A 23,304-nucleotide genomic window follows, 5' to 3' on the forward strand; every position below is an offset into this window, starting at 1 on the left:
TATTGGGAAAAGAAGAATGAAAAATGCTCAGAATCTGTTGTAGGGTCAGAAGGGAGGTGGGGGTAGGAAATTTTAGGGAACTCTCTTGAACATGAGGTACCAATATGTTCCACAATCCTGGAAAAATATGCCATAAATCTGGCCCTTCCTTTCCCCTTCTTCTTATTCATTCTGACACACAGCAGTGGATTGAGACTGTAATCCTTGATGTCACCTTGGCACCACAGGACAGAGCAGAGGAAGATGTCTTTGACATTCCTTTTGAACACCATGAATTGGCTGCTTGATCTCTCTGTTTTGGCAGAGGGATAAAAACCTTCTGCCGTCAGAGTACAGAGAAGGGCAAAGCATGGCTACAGTCTAGGACACAGCAGAGGATGTACACTCCTGGCTGACAGGGTCCCTGTCACCAGAGGGGCTGCCTCTGTTTATTAATTTTATGTACTTAGCACATCTTATCTTAAAAGTGGTTTGTTCCCTTTAGGCCTGCTCCTCCCCCTGGACATCTGTTCTGGAGTCTGACCATTGTAATGCTTTCATTTTCAGACTGAATTTATTCACATACAGCTTGCACCCGGTTATCTTGTTCCAGTATGGTCCTTTGGCTCCAATGGCGCTTTTCCCTCGCTGTTGCTTGACCCCCTGATGTTTTACAGACAGCAATCTCACTACTTCTCAGCCTTTGTTTTGCTGGGCTAAGCAGGCTGAGCACTCTGTGACTGTTCTTGTAACACAGACTCACCTTCCAGGATTGACTCTACAAAGTTTTTCTACATGATCCCACTTGCTGGAGTTCAGTGCTCCAGCCCTGCATATAGGATGTAGTGGCATTTCTCCACCTTGCCCAGAAGTACCTCAAGTTTCATCTAGGAGTACATTTGCCCTTTCTCACACCTGCATCTTATCAGCAGTTCCTTGAAGTCAACTCACTTGTGCACTGCACTCATTTTCCAAAGATGAGCTCCCAGCCTGCAGCATCTTCTCCATCCACAACCCTGCCTTTGTACCACTTCATTTCATCCCACCAGAACCACTCAAATAGTTTTCTGTCCTTCAGATCTTTTTTCCAATCCTTCCTAATGCTTCACCAAGGTGGCATTGTTTCCCAGACTGGTGTCAGCTGCACAAAATTTCAAGAGCACAATCCTAATAGGGGATTCTGAACTCTGGCTGGTATCAGGTACAGGGAAGATGCCTGTCTACTCTGGAAAAACTATTTGGATAAGTTTTGGGTAGTAAAGAAATTCAGCTTGGATATGAAGATAGTCATTGTGATGCTTCTTTATAATCTCTCATCAAATTTTCTCTGCCTGTCACATTGAATTAAAATATTTTCTTTAGTTAGTATTTAATGATGACCTTGGATGGAAATTATGTCAAGCATTAATCTCATCAACTAAAGGGCTAAGGTAAGTTTAAAGTTGGATTTATTTCATTTTCCTTGCTTGACAACCATTACTCCTAAGGGCTTTCCAGAACAAATAATCACATTGCAAGCACAAAGCTGGCCTTTCCCAGACAAGCACATTGGTGAACTGAAATTCATGCCTATGTTTTTCATCAGCCAAGCACACAGGTTCAGATCCTGGGAATAAGCACGGATGAATGACCAAATCAAATACATTATTCAGTCTAAATGAGGAGTCCTGAAAGCTTTTTGTACTGAACTGTCCTTTATCAGGAGGCCCAGTTTCTCACCTGAAACATTCCCAACTCCAGAGAATCAACTGCAACCTTCTGTGCCTTCTGAGGACAGCTGGAGCCTTCAAGGCTGGGAGTCAGTATCTCTCTCTTCCTTCTGCACAGGCAATCAGCTGCCCATCCTCATTAGGTGCCAAAAGCAGCAGTTTATGGCTTCCTAGAGAAGCCAAATTGGTGCTGTCATGAATTACTGTAAGTGCTTGTTCCACACTCCTCAATAATGTCTTTCATTAGGATCTGATCAGAAAGCAATATGTGTTTTATTAGCGTATGTTCCCTGGTCTAAGAAAGAACAGACCTAGCTTTCACTCTGTCAGAGAGGCAGTCAAGTACAAGCCTTAACTGAGGTTCTCTTCTACTGTCTCACAGCCTTATTTTCAACCCTGAGGGCACATGCAGTCCTTCTGTTTCAGACTGGAAGCTCTCTACTCTTACTGCAAGTTCCTACCTGTACTGACTCTTGACTGTGCACTGCAGAACCTGAGATCACCTCTCTGCTGTATGGGCATGAGCTGGGTAAGAGACAATATCTCTCATGTTCCTCCACATCCCCCTCTCAAAGAAAGCAATGGGTACAGACTCTTTTGAGCCTCACATCTGAAAACCAGCACTGTCTGGTGTCTTACTAGATCCAACTTTATACCCACCCCTATATCAGTAAGCACAGTCTCCTCTTCCACCAATTTCCTTGCACTGGACACATCTGCTTTCAGCCAGATCCACACATGTGTATATACACTGTGCTGTCAGCACTTCCAGCTCCAAGGAAAGAAAGCAATTTGGTTCTGCACAGCCCAAGCTGGCCCAGCTGCAGTTAGGTTGAGCTCTGAGCCACTTTGCCTATAATACACCCTGCTTGGGTGTAACCTCCAAGCAGGACATGCTCCACCAACAGGAGCTTCATTTCTCTGGCTCTCTACAGACCCTGGCAGAGCCCTCTGTTAGCGCACCCTCACACTTGAAAACAGCTAATAAAGGATGGGGCTGATGCTTCCTGGTGCAGAAATAGACTTTTTGTGCAACTCTAGACTTTCTAGTCTTGTACCTGTAACGAAGGTACGTAGGCATCATTCCAGAGCCTCTAGGCTGTCTATAAAAAAAAGGCAGGACAGGATATGCAGGGAGACCCATAAAGACCTTCACATTTCTCCATACTGCCCGCTTCATTTCTTTATGATATACAGCCAAAACATCCATCTAGTGCCTACTCCTTTCATTTGTGACTAGCTATGGGAGAGACTACGTCTCTCTTCCAAACCCTTCCCCTTCACACACTCTTATCTCCAATGTGTTCTAGGAAGTGAGAGCAGGGGAAAAAAGGAACAAAACCAAAAAAAGAAACAGAAACAAAGTTAAGAAGAGCTGGAATATAGGAAGAGGAGCAGGAAAAGGCACAAAGGTCCACAAAAAAATATGATGAAGCAGTAGGAGGAACATTGACTGACTACCAAAAATAACAGATGAGCAGAGTAAAAGGGGAAGCCACATCACAGGCTATCAACAGGGACTTTCAAAAAGACTCAATGCTAGCATGTACCCCTTGAAGCCACTAAAGGACTGTGGATAAGAGATGCACAAAAAAGGAATTACTTTGATACCTGGCAAGCATTTTTTGTTCTGTACTCAGTTTGTAAAACACAAGCCAAGAGCCTTCTGGATATGAACAAGCACAGTGGTGTGAAAACAACATCTGTATCCTGCAAAGCTGCTATGAGGGGTCTACTGGTTTGGGGAATCTGATTATCTATTCTCTCACATTTTTCTTACCCAAAATGAACACTGAACAGTGGTGTTAGAAGCTAGAAATACATGAGATTTTCCTTCTAGTTGTGTTTTAAGATTGTATGAGCCCTTCCAGCAAGATTATTTGAATTGTTCTTCTCAGCCACTGTAACTGTTCTGAACACAGCTAAAACCAGGACATCTGTTTGAATTATTCCCTTGTACTAGAAAAGCTAAACAATAGCCTGCTTTCTCTCTTGCCCAGTCAAGTACTTGAACAGCATTAGGAGCAGTATTTATGAAAAGATAACGTTAAGACAAAATCTCTCTGCAACCACCTTATGAATGGCAAGACACATCATAAGACTTTCAGCTACCCTCTTTTGGGCAGGTTACCTTACAACATTGCGCTTTGTGTGGGTAGCTAGAAAGAACTTGGTAACACACCAATGTTTTGGCTACTGCTAAGCAGAGTTCCCACAGCACCAGTGCTGTCCCTCTAACACTCTCCCCTCATCAGTAGGCTGGGGGTGGGCAAGATCTTGGGAGAGGACCTCATATCCAGGACTGCTGATTCAAATTTACCAAAGGGATATGAAAATATGACTGAGACATTTGTCTTCCAGAGCAACTGCTACATGTATTGAAGACCTGCTTTCCACAAAGTGGCTGGACATTGCCTGCTGATGGGAAGTAGAGAATCAATTCTTTGTTTTCCTTTGCTTCTGCACATGGCCTTAGCTGTTGGTTATTAAACTGACTTTATCTTGACCCATGTGGTTTTCTAAATCTTCTTTTCCTCCCCCTATCCTGCTGAGGAGGGGAGAATAATAGAGCAGTTTGGTGACCAGCTGGCATCTACCCACGGTCAATCAGCTACATTTTACTTACTTTGGATAATCAACGAAGAGAAATGATACCTTCAGACTGAAGCACAGCTAATCAGACACTGCTCATACTACTTATTTTCCCAACTAACTGATTACAAATGATCTGTGGACTAGGGAAAACCAGCTCAGGAAAACCATGTATCATATTGAAGAGCAATTTGTGAATGCAAAAAGACAGAATTAATCAAACTAATTCAGTAGTTAAGCATCATTTGCTAAGCTCTCATGGGCAAAGGGAAGAAATCCCAACAGTGGCACTGTAAACTGCTAGATTACCGAAGGGGGAAACCTTATCCCATGGACACTGGTCATTTCCACTGAAATCACACCTGACCCATCAGTGCTGGTCAGGCCTGTGCCAAGCTTCCCTGGCCACCCTTGTAGAAAACGCTCTGATCCTCTGGTTGACAGAGCCAGTAACAGCCATGGCCAGGCAGACATTTCCACCTGCAGTGAGTAATGGCCAGGGGAAAACTCCCTTCCCTTGTGCTGGTGGAGGCTCTGCTGTTGTTGACTTAGCCAACAGAGAGTTCAAACATGAAACATTGAAAAAGCTCCTTGTTGCCACCCCTTCCAAATATTCAGCTATCCTGTGATCTTCCCTTATAACAGAGGTGGAGAAGACCTTGTTCTAGCAGCATCTTCTGTGACAGATTGCTACGGATGAAAAGAGAGATGGCTCAATGTGTTATCAGCTGCAGTGACTGATGGTGTGTTCCATTTCCAGGCAGCAGAGAGCACAGCTGAGGTAAGATCCTGCTGTCTTCACTCCCACATGCCCGTGGCAAAGTCACTGCTTCACCTCCAGGTCCTGCACAGCAATCTAAGCTTCAAGGACTGCTTGTCTACTATTTGTTATTGATCAGCCAGTTCTCCTTCCACCAGCATGTAGCTGACAATCAGTCCCAAACCCCTCCTCCTCTTGCAGCCTAGAAAGGCAGTGCCTCCTCTCCCCTCTCTTGCTTTCCCTGGCTTTCCTTCATGATGGCTGTTCAAACCATTCGCCTAGCACACCTCCCACAGGCACTGGCTTATTTCTGCATCCTTTTCCACCTCTTCCTAAGGGATGAATCCTGCCCAGCATCACATAAGCCACTAGCACAATGCAATTGTCTTGAGAGCACAGATATAATCTGCCTATTCTCAGTGCCTGAACAAAAGTTAAAATAAAAAAAAAGAGCAACACTAGAGAGATAGGATAGTTAGAGCTAAAAAAAGACCTTTTTTCACTACAGGGGTTGGTTCTGTAGGTAGATGGAATTGTGTTGATTTGACATCCCATATGACAGCAGCCTGTGATCAAACATCAAACTACCAGACAAGGTAGGCAAAAAAAGTAGAGAGGACTAGAAAAGCTTTCTGACAGATGTGATTTATAAGCTATCCTGCAATAGAAGGTCTGCTTTGAGATTCAGTGCTGGGCAAACACTGTGAAGGCAAGTCACTGGAGTCACGAGTCCTAACACCAGTGAGACAGGACCAGCAAAGCACATTTCAAGTGCAATGATGAATAGTAAAGGGGTATGGTTTGTCACATCCCATGAGTATTTCAGTCTGCACAGCATCTCACATGCAGCCAAGGCCACCATGTGCTGCTTCACTCCCTTCCTGGTTGCAGCCAGCTAGGACTGTGATGCTCTAGGTAAAGGGACTCACATATCCCTGTTCCATGTGCCCTGTCTGTGTTCTACCCTGGATGTCAAACTGGCCTGTCCAGTTAAGCACCCTGTCAGCTGGAGGAGTTTTTGGTGGATGTGGCACCACATTTCCTTTTTCCAGGTAACAGCAGGCCAGTGCACCACAAATCACATTTTATCCAGAGAAGGATGGGTACCTCCCTAGTTCGCAAGCTGCAACTCTTTAAGCTTTTCGTTTTTAAGTATGAAAACTAGGATAGCCCTGACTGCTTTCTAGTTAAGTCCTAAACCAGGCATCACCTCCTCAGCCCTTGCAGCATTCCCCAGTTGAAAACGCCACTGCAATACTACTGTGGGAATGCACAGTATGAGGCCAGTGGGGTCAGTGGACCAGAGAGCCTTGGGATAAAGGCTACAGACCCAGCCTGGTCTGCAGTGGTTGCCTTGGCAATGGCAGCATTGTGCTGTGGAGCCAGCAAAATGTCAGAGCCTTCGTAAAGCAGGTTCGGTCACCCTGAACTCTGCCTTGTGCAGAGCTGCCTCCTCAGCAAGCCTTTGGTGTCCCCCTATCCCCGCTCCGAGGTGCAGCCCCCAGGCAACCCCCAAGGTGCCAGCTGCTCATTTGCCTGAGAATCTTTGCCTGAAGCCACGGTTGCATGTGCAGAATCTAAGGAATTTTGTTTACATCCAAGATACGCGGCTGGGCTGCTGCAAGAGGCACCACCTGCTCAAGTACATCACCTGTCTGTAATCACAGCCTTTACTAATCTGAGACTCAAAGGCATTCCCAAGCAAACGTTTACGGCACAGTGTGGGCGGGTGCACTGCCGTTCGTCCTCCCTTTCACCTAGTCCCACCCCTGCTCAGGGCATACAGGGAGAGACCTCGGAGGGGTGGCCGGCTCCCGGAGCCGAAGAAGCCAAAACCAGGCAGCAGTAGATAGACACTGCCGAAGTGGGCTCAAAGGATAAAAAAAAAACAACTCAGAGGCAGAAATGAAGTGATACAGATCCACGGTCCGTGGGCCTTGGCATAAAACCTCCCGCTGTGTTGGGATGGCCATCGGTGGAGCTAACCTTCCACTCTAATCAATCATTGAATTCCTGCTAACGCCCCTGTCCTATGTCTGTCCCAACAGCTCTGTTATCTGTCACCTCCCCTCATGGTATGCAGGCTCCCCACTGCAGCAGCTCTCATTAATGCTGCTCTGGCTGGCTGATGAGGCAAGAGGCAGCCGGCTCCCAAGTCCAGATGAGTTTTGTAGACAGCAGGAAATATTTATCCAACATGGAGAGGATGAAAGTGCAAACAAAGAAAGACCATACAATTACTCAGGCATTGCACAGGGCCAGTGTCATTAAAGATGGTATTTCTGACAGGAATTAATCTGAAGTGACAACACAAGGAGCTAATTTAGCAAATGGGTCTGGGGCCTCGCCCAGTGCAAATTTCAGGGGTCTGTCTGGCAGGTAGGCTCAGCCTGCTCTGAGGAGGGGAAAGCCAGGAATATGTAAAGCTGTTCTGGCCCGAGCCTTTGTATGAGAAAGTACAGAGGAGACAGCAGCCTCAGCTCACCTTGAGTGGAACAGTGAAGTTAAACTTTCCTACTGCACCAAGAGCTTCTCCTTCCTCTTTCTCTTGCAGCCTCAGGTCACGGATGGGTTCCAGCTCATTAAGTGCACAGTTATTCTGCCACTACCCCCCATAACTATAACTACCATCCCAACTTAGATCTTTCCTCCATGATGCAACCTGCTTGCAGTGTTAGATGGCTTTTCATTTCTCTTTAATGCTAGAGCAGAGCCCTGGGACGGGTATAAAATAGAGAGAAACAAGCAACTTAAAAGGCTTTTTATTTTTTAAGCAAAGATCTGGTTTGGGGAGGCTGTTTTGAATCCCCAAGAAATGAAAATAATTTTCAGTTGGAATGCATTATTTCAGTGCCTTTTCTACAATGCAAGAATACATGGAAGAAAAAAAGCTGAGAAAACAAATAGTCCAAAAGCCTTGTGGCATCTGCCGACAACCAAACCACCCAAGGCTGTGACCTCATTGAGTCATTGTCTAAGGTGAAGTAAGGTGGTTGGCATTTGGATCAGATGCCTTACAGCAAGAAAGGAAAAACCTCCTAAGCTGCCAGGACAGATGGCTGTGAGGCCCCTGCTGCTCTTCATTGGGCACATTTTCCCCTCTGAATTGTTGCTCAGCAATGCCACTGCCTAAGCCCACCTGAACAATACCCTCCAGGAAATTACAGCCTCTTTGCTGAGACATAGAGGCTTCAAGAGAAGCTTGCTCCAAGTTGCTATCATATGTGCTTTCCTGGGTCAGTGGCTCCAAGCTGTCAAGCTGCTTATATGGTTTTAATCAAAAGTTAATTCTTATTCTGCTGGAACTGGTGCATCTGTTGTGCTGCTCAGCCTGCTCTGGAAGGCTGGGAACAATCAGCTCTGGTGGAAGTGCATCTGCCTATCTTCCCGGGAGCCCCCACACACTGCTTAGGTAACCAAATTCCCCCGGACTGCTCGCAATGCCCCCATTAATGCCCTAGGAAACTGCTGAACAGGAAGAACTGGAGGAGGCACAGTGCCAGCCAATTAATAAGTAGCACTCTGACTCTTACCCAGCCCAACATTCAGCAGCTGCAGCAAGCAAATTTAATTCAAATGTTCCCAGATGCCTTGCTAAGCATCCTGCTACTTGGGGATCTTCACATTACATATGTCAATAGCTCCTCGAGCAAACCAGGGAGTGGGGAATGAAAAACAGCAAACTAAATTGCAACCAGTGGGCATGCCCGCTGGCTGCCTTCTGGATTCCAGATCAGCAAGAGTTAATTCTCCTCCTTCCATCCCTTCTTCCTCCTGACAGCCCCTCACCAACCCAAGACTGCAGGCTGCCACGTTCATTCATCCTTAAGGTGCTGAAAAGCCCCTGCCATGACCATTGAGGCTGCAGAGCTCCCAGGGCTGGGAGAGAAGGTGGGCTGGCTGGGTAGGCTTTCACCAGCTTGATGTTGGCAATAAATCAGTTGTGTCTGGCTGCGTGCAAGGCCTGTTTCACCTAAGGAGAATATTCCACTTCAATCCAAGCTCTCTAGGAGGATTTTGTGCCACCACAGCCAGTGCCTGGAAAGCCAGTGTATCGAGAGAGGAGTGTGCACAGGCAATAAGCAGCTCCACGCTCAGGCAGACAAATACTCTTTCTTAAGAGCTCTCCAGCCAGTAACACTTCTAGGCTTTTGAGCTTTTCAGTTATATTCACTAAGGTCACTATGTTTTGCAGTCCAGCGATGGAACAGAAGGATGCACAGCTTAGTCCAGGTGCCCCAGCACAGAGAAGAAGGTGCAATAAAGCAGCAGAATCTGCAGGATATGAGAGAGGGTAATGGAGGATGGGAAGGAGTGAAAGGTGAGAAAGGCTTATTGGAGCCCATGTGAGATGTCACAGTGAAAACAATGGGAAGGCAGTACATGAACAGAGGGAAGCAGCAGGCTGGATGTCATCCTCTGGGACAAGGAAATTGAAAAGGCTCCATAAGACCTCAATATGAGTCATGGAAGTGGAGACCTCACCAGAAATGCAAGTGTTTTCATTGGAGAAAAGCCAGGAGGAGGCAGTACCATGAAAACTTTTTCCAATGTGTCTTAGTTTCAGCTAGGACAGGGTTCATTTTTTACAGCACTGTCACAAGAAAGTGTTTCCTTCTCGTGCTTGACACAAGTGGGAACAAAGCTTTCCTCTCTCTTCCCCTCTCTGCCTTTCCTTATTGTCCCAGGCCACCATGATGACACCTGTAGCCATTTCCAAGAGCCCTCCCATACATATGACTGGGTACAGTAAGGCCTCAGTGTCATGCTCCTCTAAAATACAGCACTCAGTAGTCTCAACTATGTTCTAATGCTGCAAAATATTAACAGCAATAGCCAATGGAGTATGAACCAAACTGGGGGTGTGTGTTTAAATTTGCATGGCACTCAGCTCCCTTCATGTCGTAACTTAAAGCAGAAAAGTGACTTTCCCTTTTCTTGATCCCTTTTAATAGGAGCTCAATGAAGGATAGAACCAAGATTACTTTCAGACACTGTGCAAAAAGGGAAAAAACCTCAACTTACTGGAGAAGGATAAAACCCACAAATTTGTTCACTGAGTTGCAGTGCTGATAATAGCGAAACTTGGCTCAGAGGGAAGATCCACTATGACAAACTGCCTTCATTATTAGAGGCTCCCCCGGGTCCTGTATTATTATTAAGAACTGACAACATGCTCCATGCAGTGTGAGTAACAAACAAAGGCTGTCCCACCCCAGAGAGCTCACAATCAAATGGAGACATAAAACTGGAGCCTACTGTGCAGAACTAGAGGGAAGAGACACTTGAATCTTTTTAATTATTTTGTTTTCTATCTACAGTAAACAAAAATTTCCTTGCAAAATGCATTTGCTTCCCAGCTACTACTGAATGGCACTAACCACCAATTTTACGTGTCCCCATTTTTAAAAAATATTGAATGCAGGCACTTTGCTGAGCGTAGATGAAAGCACCTGGCAATCCTGCTAAGATAATGGGTTTTAAAAACATCAAACTCTTTTCCCTAACCTTCTCCAACCAGTGATGTCTTCAGATTTCACTCAGTTCTCTCCACCAGCTCCCAACCCCCAGTATGATTTCCCCTCAACCTCAGAAACCTTGAAACCCACTTCTCTTCCCCTGCAGAGTTCATATAGTCCAAATAGCTTAGTTAGTGTTACAGGATGAAAGCCCTTCTGCAACACAAACAGCCATTGACTTTTCCCTGCAGTTCCTGCCTGGAGAGGTCTTCATCTTATTCCTTTTTTTCCATGCAAGTGAGGAGGATGGAATTCCACTCATTTGAATCTTTGGCCTACAAAATCTACACCACCAACTAATGACTATAAGGTATTGTTCCCACTAAAACCTCATTCAAAACACTGAGCATGAACAGCGCAATGGGAGCTGCAGAGCTTTGAAAGACCTTGACTGTATCCAACCCCAGAGGTAAAAATGAACACCAAGCTGAGCACTTGGCCTGTCTCTTCCATTCAGTGGGGAAGGTGCAAGACCATCAGAATCTGCCAATTTCATCACTTTCAACTCTTAATCAGAAAGGAAACATTGATGTAATTGCCTCCTGAAAGGCCACATGCTGGGGCTCCAGGAAAGCAGACCTTACCTGACGGACTTCCAGTCGGTACTTGAGGATGGGATCCACAGCATCAGGCTCCTTCTGGGTCCACTGCAAGATGTAAGAATAATTCTTGGACTGCTTCTCACTCAAGGTGGGGTTGGGAGTGTCATAGTAAAACTCTGGGCTATAAGCTTTTGCTGGAGGGGAAAAAAAAGAAAAAAAAAAGAGGAAGGAGAGTAAAAGAGTGGTATCAAGTGGAACAAAAATTAAAAAGAGACATGGTGAGAGCGGAAGAGCTCCACTCACCCAGCTTATGGACCTGCCTCTAACACAATGGATGTGTTAGAGTTTTTTTTTTTTACTCTTTTTTTTTACTTTTTTTTTTTTACTTTACTGTTGCACTAATGTGCCACTATTTTCTGTGAATCACTACTGCTTTCACAGCCTAAACTGTTGGGAGGATTAGCAGCCCTGCAACATCAGTGGGACATGACCAGCACCCGAGAAGGTGGGAACAACTTCAGTTCTCCAGCTGGAACCAGCTCTAATATTTTCTCTCTTCCTTTGTAGTTCAGACTGAAGTAACAGCTTTAAACTGGCATTTCTCCCATTTCATCTGCTGCTTTACAGAGACTCCTGCTAACAAACCCTGAGGAAAGATCATTTGGCCAGTAGGTCATATGAAAAGTGTTATTTATCACACAGAGACCATGGCATTAAAAAGGAGACCTTGCTCCTACTGCATCTCCCCTGCCTTGACAACACAGTGCTCCAGCCTCTTTGTAACACAACAGTCAACTCGGCAGCAAAGAGGATGCTGACCTCAGCCTGGGTAAAAGCAGCAGGAACTTTGGCAGGGGCGGAGATGTCTTTTTTAAACTCATGTCTCTTCTTAAAAACAAAGTGCAGCAGGAGAAGGGAAACACGGAAGGAAAGACGTACCAGAGAGAAAATGAGCAGTTCAAAGAAGAAGGGACTTCCTGTCATTTCCCCAGCAGTTTCTGTCCTGAATCATTACCAAACAGAATTTGAAGGTGCCTGTCATGCAGCCCAGCAGCTGGTGGACTAATGCACAAGGGAGCACAGGTACCCGAAGTCTTACCCACAACTGTTTTTGCCCTATTATGGGTGAAATTATGATCATTTCACCCAGTGAACTTCTATTTTTGGCAGGTCCTGTCCTGAGCCAGGCAGGAGTTGGACCTGAATGAAAGCTCAGGTGTCTGGGTTCAGGTCCAGTCTGAATGAGCAGAGACCAGAAAGATGCCTGGGCAGCAAGGGATGCTGGAGAACAGAACAGGAATAAACATCATCTCCCCTGGTCATCTGCTCCACCTTTCCACTTGAATTACAGGCCCTGCCATTCTGCATGGCTGTAATTAGGCTCGACAGGATTCAATGTTTATTTTTTATGAACTCAGATGTATAATATTGATATTTATTTCCAAGTCCTTTTCCTCCTATTATTTTTATTGACTTGAATTTTTGTGCAAGCAAGAAGTTCAGAAGCACCTCAGAGACTAACTGCCACTTATTCAACTTGTATTGACTATGGAAATCAAGCTTAATAATGGATTTCTAAATAAAATCAGAACTGATGATAATCATCACCTTGCATGATATTAATTGACTCCAAGATGAAAATAGAAGCTAGGAAAAAAAAATCACTTTTTAATAGAAATGCTGCATATTAAAATACTTTCAGAACTTCCTTCTGGAAGCTTTTATTACTGCTGGAAAGTTTTGTCTTTTGGTTACAGCTGGTGGGAAGAGCTGAAGATTATCCACATCTCTCTTTTAAGCTCTTCTGTGCTTGTGGCTATTGAGGGAGCAGATGATGAACATTATGGGCTGCCCTGATAACTTCCTCAAGAGGAATGGGTTGGATGTTTCACTATCCTTCCAAAATATATTGGAAAGCTAATCACTAATCCATAGAAGAAAATAATCCCATCCTGGTCAGATATAAGTACTCTATTTTCAGCACATCTGAACATCCTACAGTCAAAAATGACCCACTTTCTGTCATATAAGAAGGTTTATGTTTTTGGGTTTTTTTCCACAGAAACAGAAAGAGACCATGCTATTTTCTCTGGTCAAATAGGAAGGTTGTGGCTGATGTGAATTAAAACTCCAGCAATCTTGAGTGCAAGCAGAGCAGTCTAGTCATTGGAGTCTTTTTCAGGTTTCTCTACAGGCTCAGGTCTAATTCATTTGTAACTGTCCAGGACACAGGCAGAGATGTCTGGAGTTGAACAGCTACCATCAGATACCAATGTCTTGGAAAAGGAGAAGGGATGCAAGAAAAATAAAGTGTTGCTGCTTTCCTGATCAGTGCTCTCTAGGAATGAAACCTACTTTCTGCTGATGGGATCTTATCTCAGGCACAGCATGGCACATCTGGTGCCAATATGTATTTGTTGCTGCCACCAGAGAGAAATTCCTGGGAGCATTCTAGGCTTTACAGGGATGCAGTTTTCTGTGATGGCTCATAGAGGAATATGGTTTGCTATCACTTAGTGATGTGAGAGTTACAAGCATATGAAAAAGGTAGAGAGGGCCAAAGCTCTCAAGCAAAATTTGCTGTCAGACAAAGGCCAGGAAATCTCAAGGGGTGAGAGCAAGGTCCTGAAAAGGGACCCAAATAGTAAAAGTAGTTTGGGTTCTCCCATTTCTCTAAGCATCCCAGAGTTACAGCATACGTGAGCTTTCCCAAACCCTAAGAAAGACCTGCTTCAAAATCAGGCCTCTCTGGATGTTACTCATTCTCATTTTTTCAACCCAGACTTGAAAAGTATTATAAATTTGCCTTGGAGTCAAACCCTAGTATTTGGACTGAATTTATTGCTTATTAAGGTAACTTGATGGGAGAGGTTTTCTAGAAAATTGTGCCAAAGTCTGTTCTGGGGTCATGGGAAAAGCAGATTTAATGATCAGCTTGAGAGGCCAGGTCAGATGTGTAGTTTTAGATGCTATAAGTCTTCCATCCCTCTTTGCAGTTGCAGGTGCTGGACAGGAGTCCTGTTACAGTAGGTGATGGATTTAAAGAAAACTGTGAGCAGCAAACCCACTGTGTACTAGTGTCCATTCCCCGCTCATGTTTTTCCTAGAAAGCACTGTGAGATGTAGACAGACAGGAGGCACAGGGAAGGCACAGGAATACAAAATACAGTTTTTGTTTCTTTCTTTGTTTGCTTTTAAAGAGGAAATCAGATTGTTTGAAGCCTGTTGGAGGGATTTACAGGACTTCCCCTTGGTCAATACCTATCAATGAAACAGGTTGTTCAAGCTTGAAAGCTGATGGCAGAGTTTAAGTCCTCTAAGTGGCCGAACACCGCTAAAATGTAACCGTGGCTAGCACTCAGCTGCTCTAGGTCCATCTGCCTGAATGACAGAGATAGACCTCCCTGCTGGCTTATGGAAAATCATTCGTCTTGAACAGAATGCTGGGCACAGAGGAAGCAATAGAGGCACTGTACTGGCACCAGTTTATGAGAAGCAAGCTTCCCATGACCCTATCCAACAGCTTGCTCTGAAGTGCATTCTGTGACTTACCAGACACCAGGAAGAGGCAGGCAGAGACCCCCACGTCATTGGAAATGCTGCACTCGTAGCTCCCACTGGTCTCCCAGCTAACGCTGTCCACCTTGAGCTCTGAGTAGTCCTGTTGCTCTGCCAGGGGCTGCGCCAGGAGGCTACCGTTGAAGCGCCAGACGGAGGTGGCCACCTTCATGGGGCTGCCCTTGAGCATGGTGCAGCGCAGGGTGATGCTGTGCCCCATGCCCTGCCGTATGTCCTGGAAGGCTGGCTCCACCACGGGGGGGACTGGAGACCCAACAGAGCAAGAGAGGGATGCCATCAGGGAACAGCTGCCTCACCCAGCACAATCACCCCAATCACCTTTGACAGGTACCTATGATTTCCAAGGGGTTGAAGGCAGGATCCATCACATGACAAGCAACAGTCGTCTGACATTCCCCTCTGACTGGGCTAGGGCCACATTCTACCTCCCTCCCACTTATGAGGTAGGGGTAACCTTCAGCAAATACTCATCCCACACTGAGTGCTGCTTAGAGGAGCTACTAAGTGCTGCTCTCTCATGTGCGAAGTGCGATGCCAGCAGCTGTATCATAATTTGGATTCAATCCTCAGATTTAATCAGGATGACTAGTCTTCTTATACAGCATCAAATGCACTCCCTGAGCAGGCAGGTAAGTTCCCAAGCAGTCATTTCTTCTTGTCAATGTTTGGCAGGGTTATCAAGGACACTGTGTTCAGATGGAGGGATCTGCACTGGCTCTCCCCACAGACCTTAAGGGCCTTTCCCAAATACATCAATACAACACATCATGGACTGCTACAGGGATTCTGGGTCCTATTTTTGTCTCTGGCAACAATTCCCTGATGTTGGAAGGTAAGTCACATCTCTGCCAGTAGTGTGAGAATGGGAGTGGTTATAATGTGTTCACCTCCTCAGCAAAGGGAGACCACTATGTCTTTTGCACTTCTTTAGCACTTGCAAAAATTTACAGGAACTTCATGATTTGGACATAGTTGAGGCACAGCAAGGAGAAGCTTGGATTGGTACTGTTTGGGTTATTCCTTATTTAATGCAATGAGAGAGGACTTAAATCTCCACTGTGTCAAATAAACATATTTTACTTGCAATAAACTCTTACTTAAAGCATTACAGTGTGGGGATAACCAGAAGATCTCCATCTAAAATGAGAAAGCTTCCTGAACACAAAACAGCTATTAGCCTGAATGTAAAAGAGAGAGAACTGATTTACAGCAGCTTCACAATCGCAACTGACCTTCTCCAGGTTCAAAGCAAGCGCTCTTCTATAGATACCTTCTATGCCCTACAGATTGACAAAGCACCTGCCTCCTCTATAGAGTTGCCAAGCACAGCCAGGACTAAAGATCTGCAACACCCAGCATTTGCAGTGCCACAGACACAGGTCCACCAACAACCATGGGTCACTCAGCATTCCCTGCTGCCCTGAACAGAGCTATGCTGCAGAGGGCTCCAGCACACCAGTCTCCTTCCATATCCTGACCCCAGCAAGACCCAACAGCTCTGTGACAATAGTGACATCTCTATCTTCATAACAGATGAAGGTGGTGCATGCACTGTCCCACAGGCAGGCATGCAGTGTCCCATCTCCAGGGGGCACAAAGGCATCTGTGGGTATCCTTGTACAATCATCCACCTGGCAGTCTTTGCTTGACATGGCTGATTGTTTTCAAGGTACCTTATTCTCACTCTAAGTCTCTGGGCCCTTTGCTGAACTCAGGTGGATTAAACACAGCCCTTACCTGAGCTGGGTGCTGTGCTGAGTGGCACGGTCAGCTCATTACAAATACCTTCCCTGGGGATGTATCTTTGCGAGTACTGCAAGTGCTGACTTGCCTTTTGCTCACACATCTCCCACCTCACAGTGAGAATAATGTGAGAAGTTGTTTGATTAGACCTAGTGCCATGCATGCGTCATCTCCATCCCTAGCTGCTATCCCATTTCTTCAGTCACATCTGATCCTTAATTGAAGCTGCTGGGGTCTCACATTATAATCTAGGCCAGCTGGTGATATAGGGAAAAGAAAGAGAAGACGTGGAGAGAAGAAAGGCAGCTTGAAAAAATGGCACAGCCACTTCAGATATACTTAGAGCAGTCTGTCTCCTGAGGAAGAGAGAGAAGGGTGGGAAAGCACCTTCCCTCACTGCATCTAGTTGTGCCTGGTATGAGGTTGGGACGTAGGAAAAGGTCTGAAACTGGACAAAGTGCAACTTGCAATGACATGTGCTGCAAGGAAGGTGCCCTCCTGGGCTTCACTTGCGGGAGTGTCTGGGGTTGATAAGGTGTCACAATGGAATGGGGCTTGGATGCTCCAGAGGCTTCCATAGGTCACTGGAACAGCAGGGGAGCCAAGGATGCAGAAGATCTTCTTCAGCCGGAAAATGGAATTTAATATAATCCCGGACTAGTTCCGGGATTATATTATCATCTTGCAAAGAGAATGTCTGAAAGTATCTACCAATTAAAAATCTATTAAATTTTCTCCTCTTGTTTCTTGCACTAGGAAACACTCAACGAGCATTAATTCTGCGTGTAGTCCTGGAGCTCCTGGGTTTTCTGGAGAGAGAGCTGAAGCAGGTTATCCCATCACTACAAAGTAAAGAGAACTACACCATGGGTCAGTTATTCCCCAAGATTCCCAATGGATATGGAAACAAAGGAAGGTCAACAGCAATTACAGTGTCAGACATCAGCTCTGGCCTCCAATGCCTACTGGGGAGCTCACACTTGTTCAAGGAGGTTATACACTAAAGGCAGACTCACCACAAAAGCAGGGACTCAGTCCATAAAATCACACTGCTAACAACACAGCCTTTTCTGTTTCTTTTTCCCTGCCTTAAAGGCAAAAAGAAACTTGTTTAAATGAGCTGGTGCTCCTACTCCCCAGAACTAGGAACTGAACAGCTCCAGTACACCTGAGATGGGGGCTATCTTGGAGGAGAGACTGTGGTAATGCATATTTCTGGGTGTTTCCTAGTTTCTGTGTGCACCTCCTAAACAGCTGTGACATGTTTTTCCCCTCCCCTCCCTGTCCCTGAAACATGATCCCATTGGTTGGTGTTATATGTCCCCCCGCCCCTCTCCCGAGGTTTGAAGAAGCCCGGGAAGAAGAAACCCGGCCTCTTTTTTCCCCTGGAGTCCAGCCAGAATAAACATCCTCCGTTACTCCGGGGGGGAAAAGCAGCTTCCTTTGGGTCTTTTTCTTGGTCTCGAAGGACCTCCTAAACCCCTCATTTGACAGAGCTGGCCAGGATTACGTCGAGGGGCTAAGGAAGGGTTTCCTTCAAGAGACCTGTGATATGATACCTGCACAGACACCTTTAGGGACCTGCAGCAAGGATGATGATTTTCAAGGTGCCTCTTACACTCACAGGGTAGCAGCATCTCTGTGGGCTATAAGGAAGTTGTATTTGACTATTCTGGCTTACTAAGCTGTTAAGATGCTCTTAAAGCTTTTAGCCCAGTTCCAAAGGTGAGTCCTCATCCAGAGGCTCCTCAAACATCTTTCTCTATCTCCGTTGAAATCCAGCACCTGTATCAGAAGTGCTCTTTTAAGCAGCTTCCATGTTGCAGACAGCAAGTTGCTATGCTTCCAGAAGGTAAAAAAAACTCTGTGCACATGAGCTTCAGTATCTCTTGGAAGAAACACAATAAACAAATACAATTACTGTTCTCTCTCAGCACACAGCTTAACTCTAGAAGAGCTTACTGGCAAGAGCAGCGATGAAAGGGGTAAAGAGGTGATATTGAAGCCAGGGTCCTCTACCAACCTTGTTAAGATGTAGCTGCTGAGAAACACAAGACAGGGGAGTCTGCCTTTGCGGCAAAATTAGCTAGTCAGGAGCAGTTCCAATCAGCCAAACACAGGCAACGTACTACACTGTGCCAGGCACCCTAAAGCAAAGCTGGGCTGCAGGCAGCTCCTTGCTGTGAGCCAGAGCAGATGCTCTGCACCAAAGGGCTGCTAAGCTAATGTTGCTCACTGTGATGAAGGGCAGCATTGAGGAAAGTACAACAGCGAAATGTCAAGCATCAAGGAGTGTTGCTCTGTGTCCAAATAACCTCTTATTTTCTTAGTTTTACTGGAAATAACCAGAACAGAAATGCTTATCCTGCTAGATGAGTGAGAAGTGCACTGCCTTCTCAAAGTTAAGAGTTATGGTCTGCTTGGTTGTCATGAGGTTAGTTTACCTTTAAGGAAGTTAAAGTTGCTGGGGGCTCTTGGGAGTATTTTCTCTTGACCAATTATCGGTCATTGCTGAGAAATGACAGCAGTTTTAGCCATTGAAAAGTAGAATCAACTTGTGAACCCCACTTTAAAGTGTACACCCAGAAGTCTGTGGTTGTTCTTTGTTTTCTTGACTGTGAAGGGTGGCGGAGCTCCGGCTGGCTTTCGGTTCCCTGCCCAGGCCATGCGGCTGGGCGGGGGCCGGGCCGGGCCCGCCGCGTCTCTCGTCTCCCGGCCGGGAGATGAGGCTTGCCCCGGGCCAGGTCGGGCTGGGCCGGGCTCGGCCCGATCTCTGGTTCAGCTAGAGGGTTTGCTGTAACTACATTCACTAGAAAACTGCTGAGTGAAGAAGGAAAGGAACTCTGAGCCTGCAGCAAGCAAAGACAGAGACCACGCTCTCTAAAAGCAGCTATGAGGAACTTTCCATCGCAGACAGCTCCAGCTCCTGTTCAGCCGAGATCACCGAACCATCTACAAAAGCTTGGGCAAGATTTTAACTCTTTCTTATCCAGATGAGACTTGCGGATTAGTCTTTTCATCCAGAGAGAGAAAAAGAGAGTGATCAACATGAAAAAAGACTTTATAAACTACTAGTGGCAAGAAAGAAAAGAGACTTCAAGAAAGGTAGAGAATTAAGAAGATGCTTTAATTAAGCTGAAATATCTTTCTGTTAAAACTATGGAGATAGACAATGAAGTCCTGAAAAGAACTCCTTTAATTCATAATAGAGTATGGGGAGGAATAAGGTGTTCAAAGTGTAAATTTGAGTAAAAAGTGGAGTAATTGTGGTATAGTGAAGTGCTGGGAGATTTGAAGCCTTGAGAGGCAATGAGAAAACTGTTTTCTAGTGAAGCTCACAGGAGCAGATGAAGAATACTTTTTTGCCTTTGACTAACTTATCCTTAAAAATACTATCCCCAAACTTATGACCCATAACACATTTCAAAGTGATGTAAAATGGGAGGAGTGAGCTTTAATAACAATAGCTCTGAGCAGCTGATATCAGAGAAACGAGAAACTATAACAAAAATAGTTTTCTTGTGACAAACTCTATAAATTAACAGAAAGGAACTTCTGTTTCTCTACAGAAACTGAGGAAAAGACTATAAAAAGAATTAGAACTGTTTAAACCATCAAAATTATAAAGTTTTTGTCTCTGTTGTCATGTGAACGAAAGAATAGTGAGCAGTGAGAAATGAAAAGGTTTTTCTAAAAGTTTATTCTGGTGTTCTTATTCTTGTAGTTTGTCAATAAACTTTTCTTTATTCCTTTTAAGTTTTATGCCTGGTTTGCTCTTATTTTAATCCATATCTCACAGCAAGAAATAAATAATTCTTTTTTTCCCCTTTTTGTTAATTACTGGTTCAAAACCATGACATTGGTTTAAGTCTGTTTTAGTTTTAGCCTTGAGAAACGGTAAAGCTAAACCAGGGCTCTTCCTTTCAAGAGCCAAAGAGCTCAACAGAGAGACCACAGTCTCTCCTTTCACTGTCACTGTGCTGTCCTGCTTGGGCATAGCTCAGCAAGGGATACTTGCCCTTGCAATGCTGTCAGATTGCTGCAGGTTCCCATCAAATTCAGATGCTTCCAGAAAGCAGAGATGTTTCTTTCACCAGTGATGAAGTCAGAGGATCCAAGGATAGCAGAGATGCACTTTGAAACTTTTTACTTGTGGGTAAATAGAGGGGAAAAAAAATTCCCCTGAATTAGAAACTGGCAATGTTGTCATGAGGCTGCTCAACCCAGTTGGGATGAAGGGCAAGGAAAGGCTCCTATTTGAGTGCACTCATGCACAGAAATCAGTGACAAGCTTAAAGATAAACCACCATCTGAAGAACAAGGGAGCATTGAGTGAACAGTGTGAACGGACCTCACTCAAATAGTTCAGGCAATAATTGAGAAGGTTGAATATCCTAGACATCACAGGACAACACTACTACGCAAGACACATGCAAACTCTGGTTCCCCACTGCAGTTTGGTAATGAATAGCATAACCTGATCAAATCTCAAATGCTGGCTTGTTTTGGAAAAGTCATCAGAGCTAGGGAGCTCTCTCATAATCTGCTTTCTGACTCAAAAGCAGCCTTGTCCCCCTTGTAGCCATGTACAGCTGACAAGACACATCTCCACAGGTTGTGAACTGCCAGTATTGTACAGCTGGTGTGTGCAGCTGCCATGGGCTGCTACATCCTTATTTTGCTACAGGAATTTACTTCCCACATTTCCTCTGCTGCAAAGAGCACCAAAGCACAGCAATGGCATTGGGCAAAGGAGAGGCATGAAGAGAAAGATGCCCTAATCAAGGTCACACACACACACAGATCAGACAAAAGCAGCACAGGAGTCCTGTATCCTCACCTTCACTATCTGGTGTCCTCAATCAGGATACCTTTCATATTGGGACCCATATCCACGTCCTTCCACTCCCAGCCCAGTCTTCCTTATCTGTGAGAAACACCATCACCTCTATCCTCCAGAACCAGTCTTTAATTTTTTATTTAAATCTAGACAGTGCTGTACGTAAACAAGTGATGAAAATACCAAGCTGTGCTAGATTAGAAAGCTACTTAATTTCAGCATCTCTCATCCCACCCTGCTGACTGAGTACCTCAAAGCTTAGCCATGCATCACAGCACCAGTGGGACTCCTGACTTTGGTCTTCACCATGTCCCTTGGTGAGACCCAACTGACCACTCATTTGTAGGATTAACACTGCAAACAACACACAGATAACCTGGCATGAAAGACTGCACATAGTGATCAGTTACAATTCTTAGCTGTGTCTCTTTATCTGAAGAAGCTAATGACAACAGGAAGTAATTTCTTTCTGTAGAAAGCAAATCAGTACAGGCAGCTATTTGGACCTTATGGGACCTGTATAAGTCTATCCAGCATCCATTTAATTTCTTATAGATGACCTTTCGCAGTTATGGTGGATGCAGTATTCCCTAAGCTTCTCCAGACAACCAAAGCAACCTCAGCAAAGGATGCCTCCCTTTTCCAGCCCCCAGTCCCATAATCTGGGATAATAAAGATATCACAGACAGCAAAAATACTGCAGCCCTTTTCTCACAGCAGGTAGAAAACTCCACGGTTTCAGCTCCAGGAGAGACCCAGAACTCTCTACCTGAATAAGAGGGAAGCTCTTTTATTGTCACAAGGCTGTGAAATCACAGCTGAACAATTCTGTTCCTTGCAAATGCACCTACACCACACATCCTAGGACACATTAGGCACCAACGGTTTTCCATGTGGAGACAAATATCCAACCCCTATTTACAAGCCCAGTCTCATATGATTGTTTAATATATAATTGAGTAGTTAGAAGAAGGGAGATCCAGAAAGACTTGTTCAACCTGTTTCAGCTAAATATCATTATTTTATCCTATGTGACTTTTGCCTTTGCCACTTCAGTCTCTCCATGTATGAAGAGATAAAACATGTGATTTTTGCATAGTGCTTGAAAACCAAGTTTCAAATATTGTTATTTCAAAGAAAACAAATTTGAGTACATTTTCTGCTAGACAATTGAGTGCAGGGTCTGGAGAGGCAGGGCTCAGAGAATGCTTAGTTCTGTGCTAGTTGACTGCTTTTAAAAGAAGAGCAAATTAAATGTATTCACTTCTGGCTTTTCTGCTTTCCTCTTCCCTGAACTTTCCAAGCCGTTAGCTCAACCAGTTTTCACCTATTAATATAGAGGGATTTACTAAAGGATTTCCTCTTCTTCATGATGAACTGTGCTGATTAATACATGAGACCCCTTGCTCGCTTTACATAGTGTTTTGAAGAAAGTCCATTCTGGGTGGGAATTTCCAGACCTATAGCCTCACAGATATGCTTCTGTGAGATCTGTCCCAGACATGCTGGAGCTCCACTCAGACTCACTGCCCAATTAATTCACACTAACAGGACACTACAAAGACAAGTATTCCTCTGTAGTGTAAAGCCACCTCACTCCCATGCCTCACTTACCTTCTAGAGCTTTGTTTTAAAACAATATACTCCCCAAATTGAAAAAGATAAGTAGAAAAAGATAGTGCATGTACAGAAAACACATACACATTTATATGTGAAATGCATGCTGCTAAGCTTTCCTCCATCTACATACCACTGAATCAGCAAAGTTGTTCACAGGATAAATATAGAGGGTGAGAGTGGACATTTCAGAACTAATAACTTCAAGTCCTGCCAGACCAATGGCATAACCCCATATTTGTGGATTTTTTTTCCACAGACTAAGTATTTTCTCTAGCTCACAACCAAGTTTGCTAATTATGATGTAGTGAAGAAGCATGATGGCCAGGGTGGATCTGCCCACCCTTCATTCTCCTGCTCACCCATATACCCACAAGAGGGAAGCCCTCCCATATGTAGCAGCGTTAGACCACCAATGTGTCGC

General features: G+C 44.9%; 1 protein-coding gene across 1 annotated transcript in view; it reads right to left on the reverse strand.

Annotated features, from left to right (window-relative positions):
* The window catches only part of MDGA1 (MAM domain containing glycosylphosphatidylinositol anchor 1), a 192,138-nt gene that overhangs the window by 128,286 nt on the left and 40,548 nt on the right, over positions 1–23,304 (reverse strand). The window contains exon 8 of the mRNA XM_058836468.1: positions 11,144–11,295. Within this exon, the coding sequence (XP_058692451.1) occupies positions 11,144–11,295 (152 nt within the window). The remainder of the gene's footprint in view (positions 1–11,143; positions 11,296–23,304) is intronic.

This window comes from Poecile atricapillus, chromosome 3 (assembly GCF_030490865.1).
Source record: "Poecile atricapillus isolate bPoeAtr1 chromosome 3, bPoeAtr1.hap1, whole genome shotgun sequence".
Lineage (NCBI taxonomy): Eukaryota > Metazoa > Chordata > Aves > Passeriformes > Paridae > Poecile > Poecile atricapillus.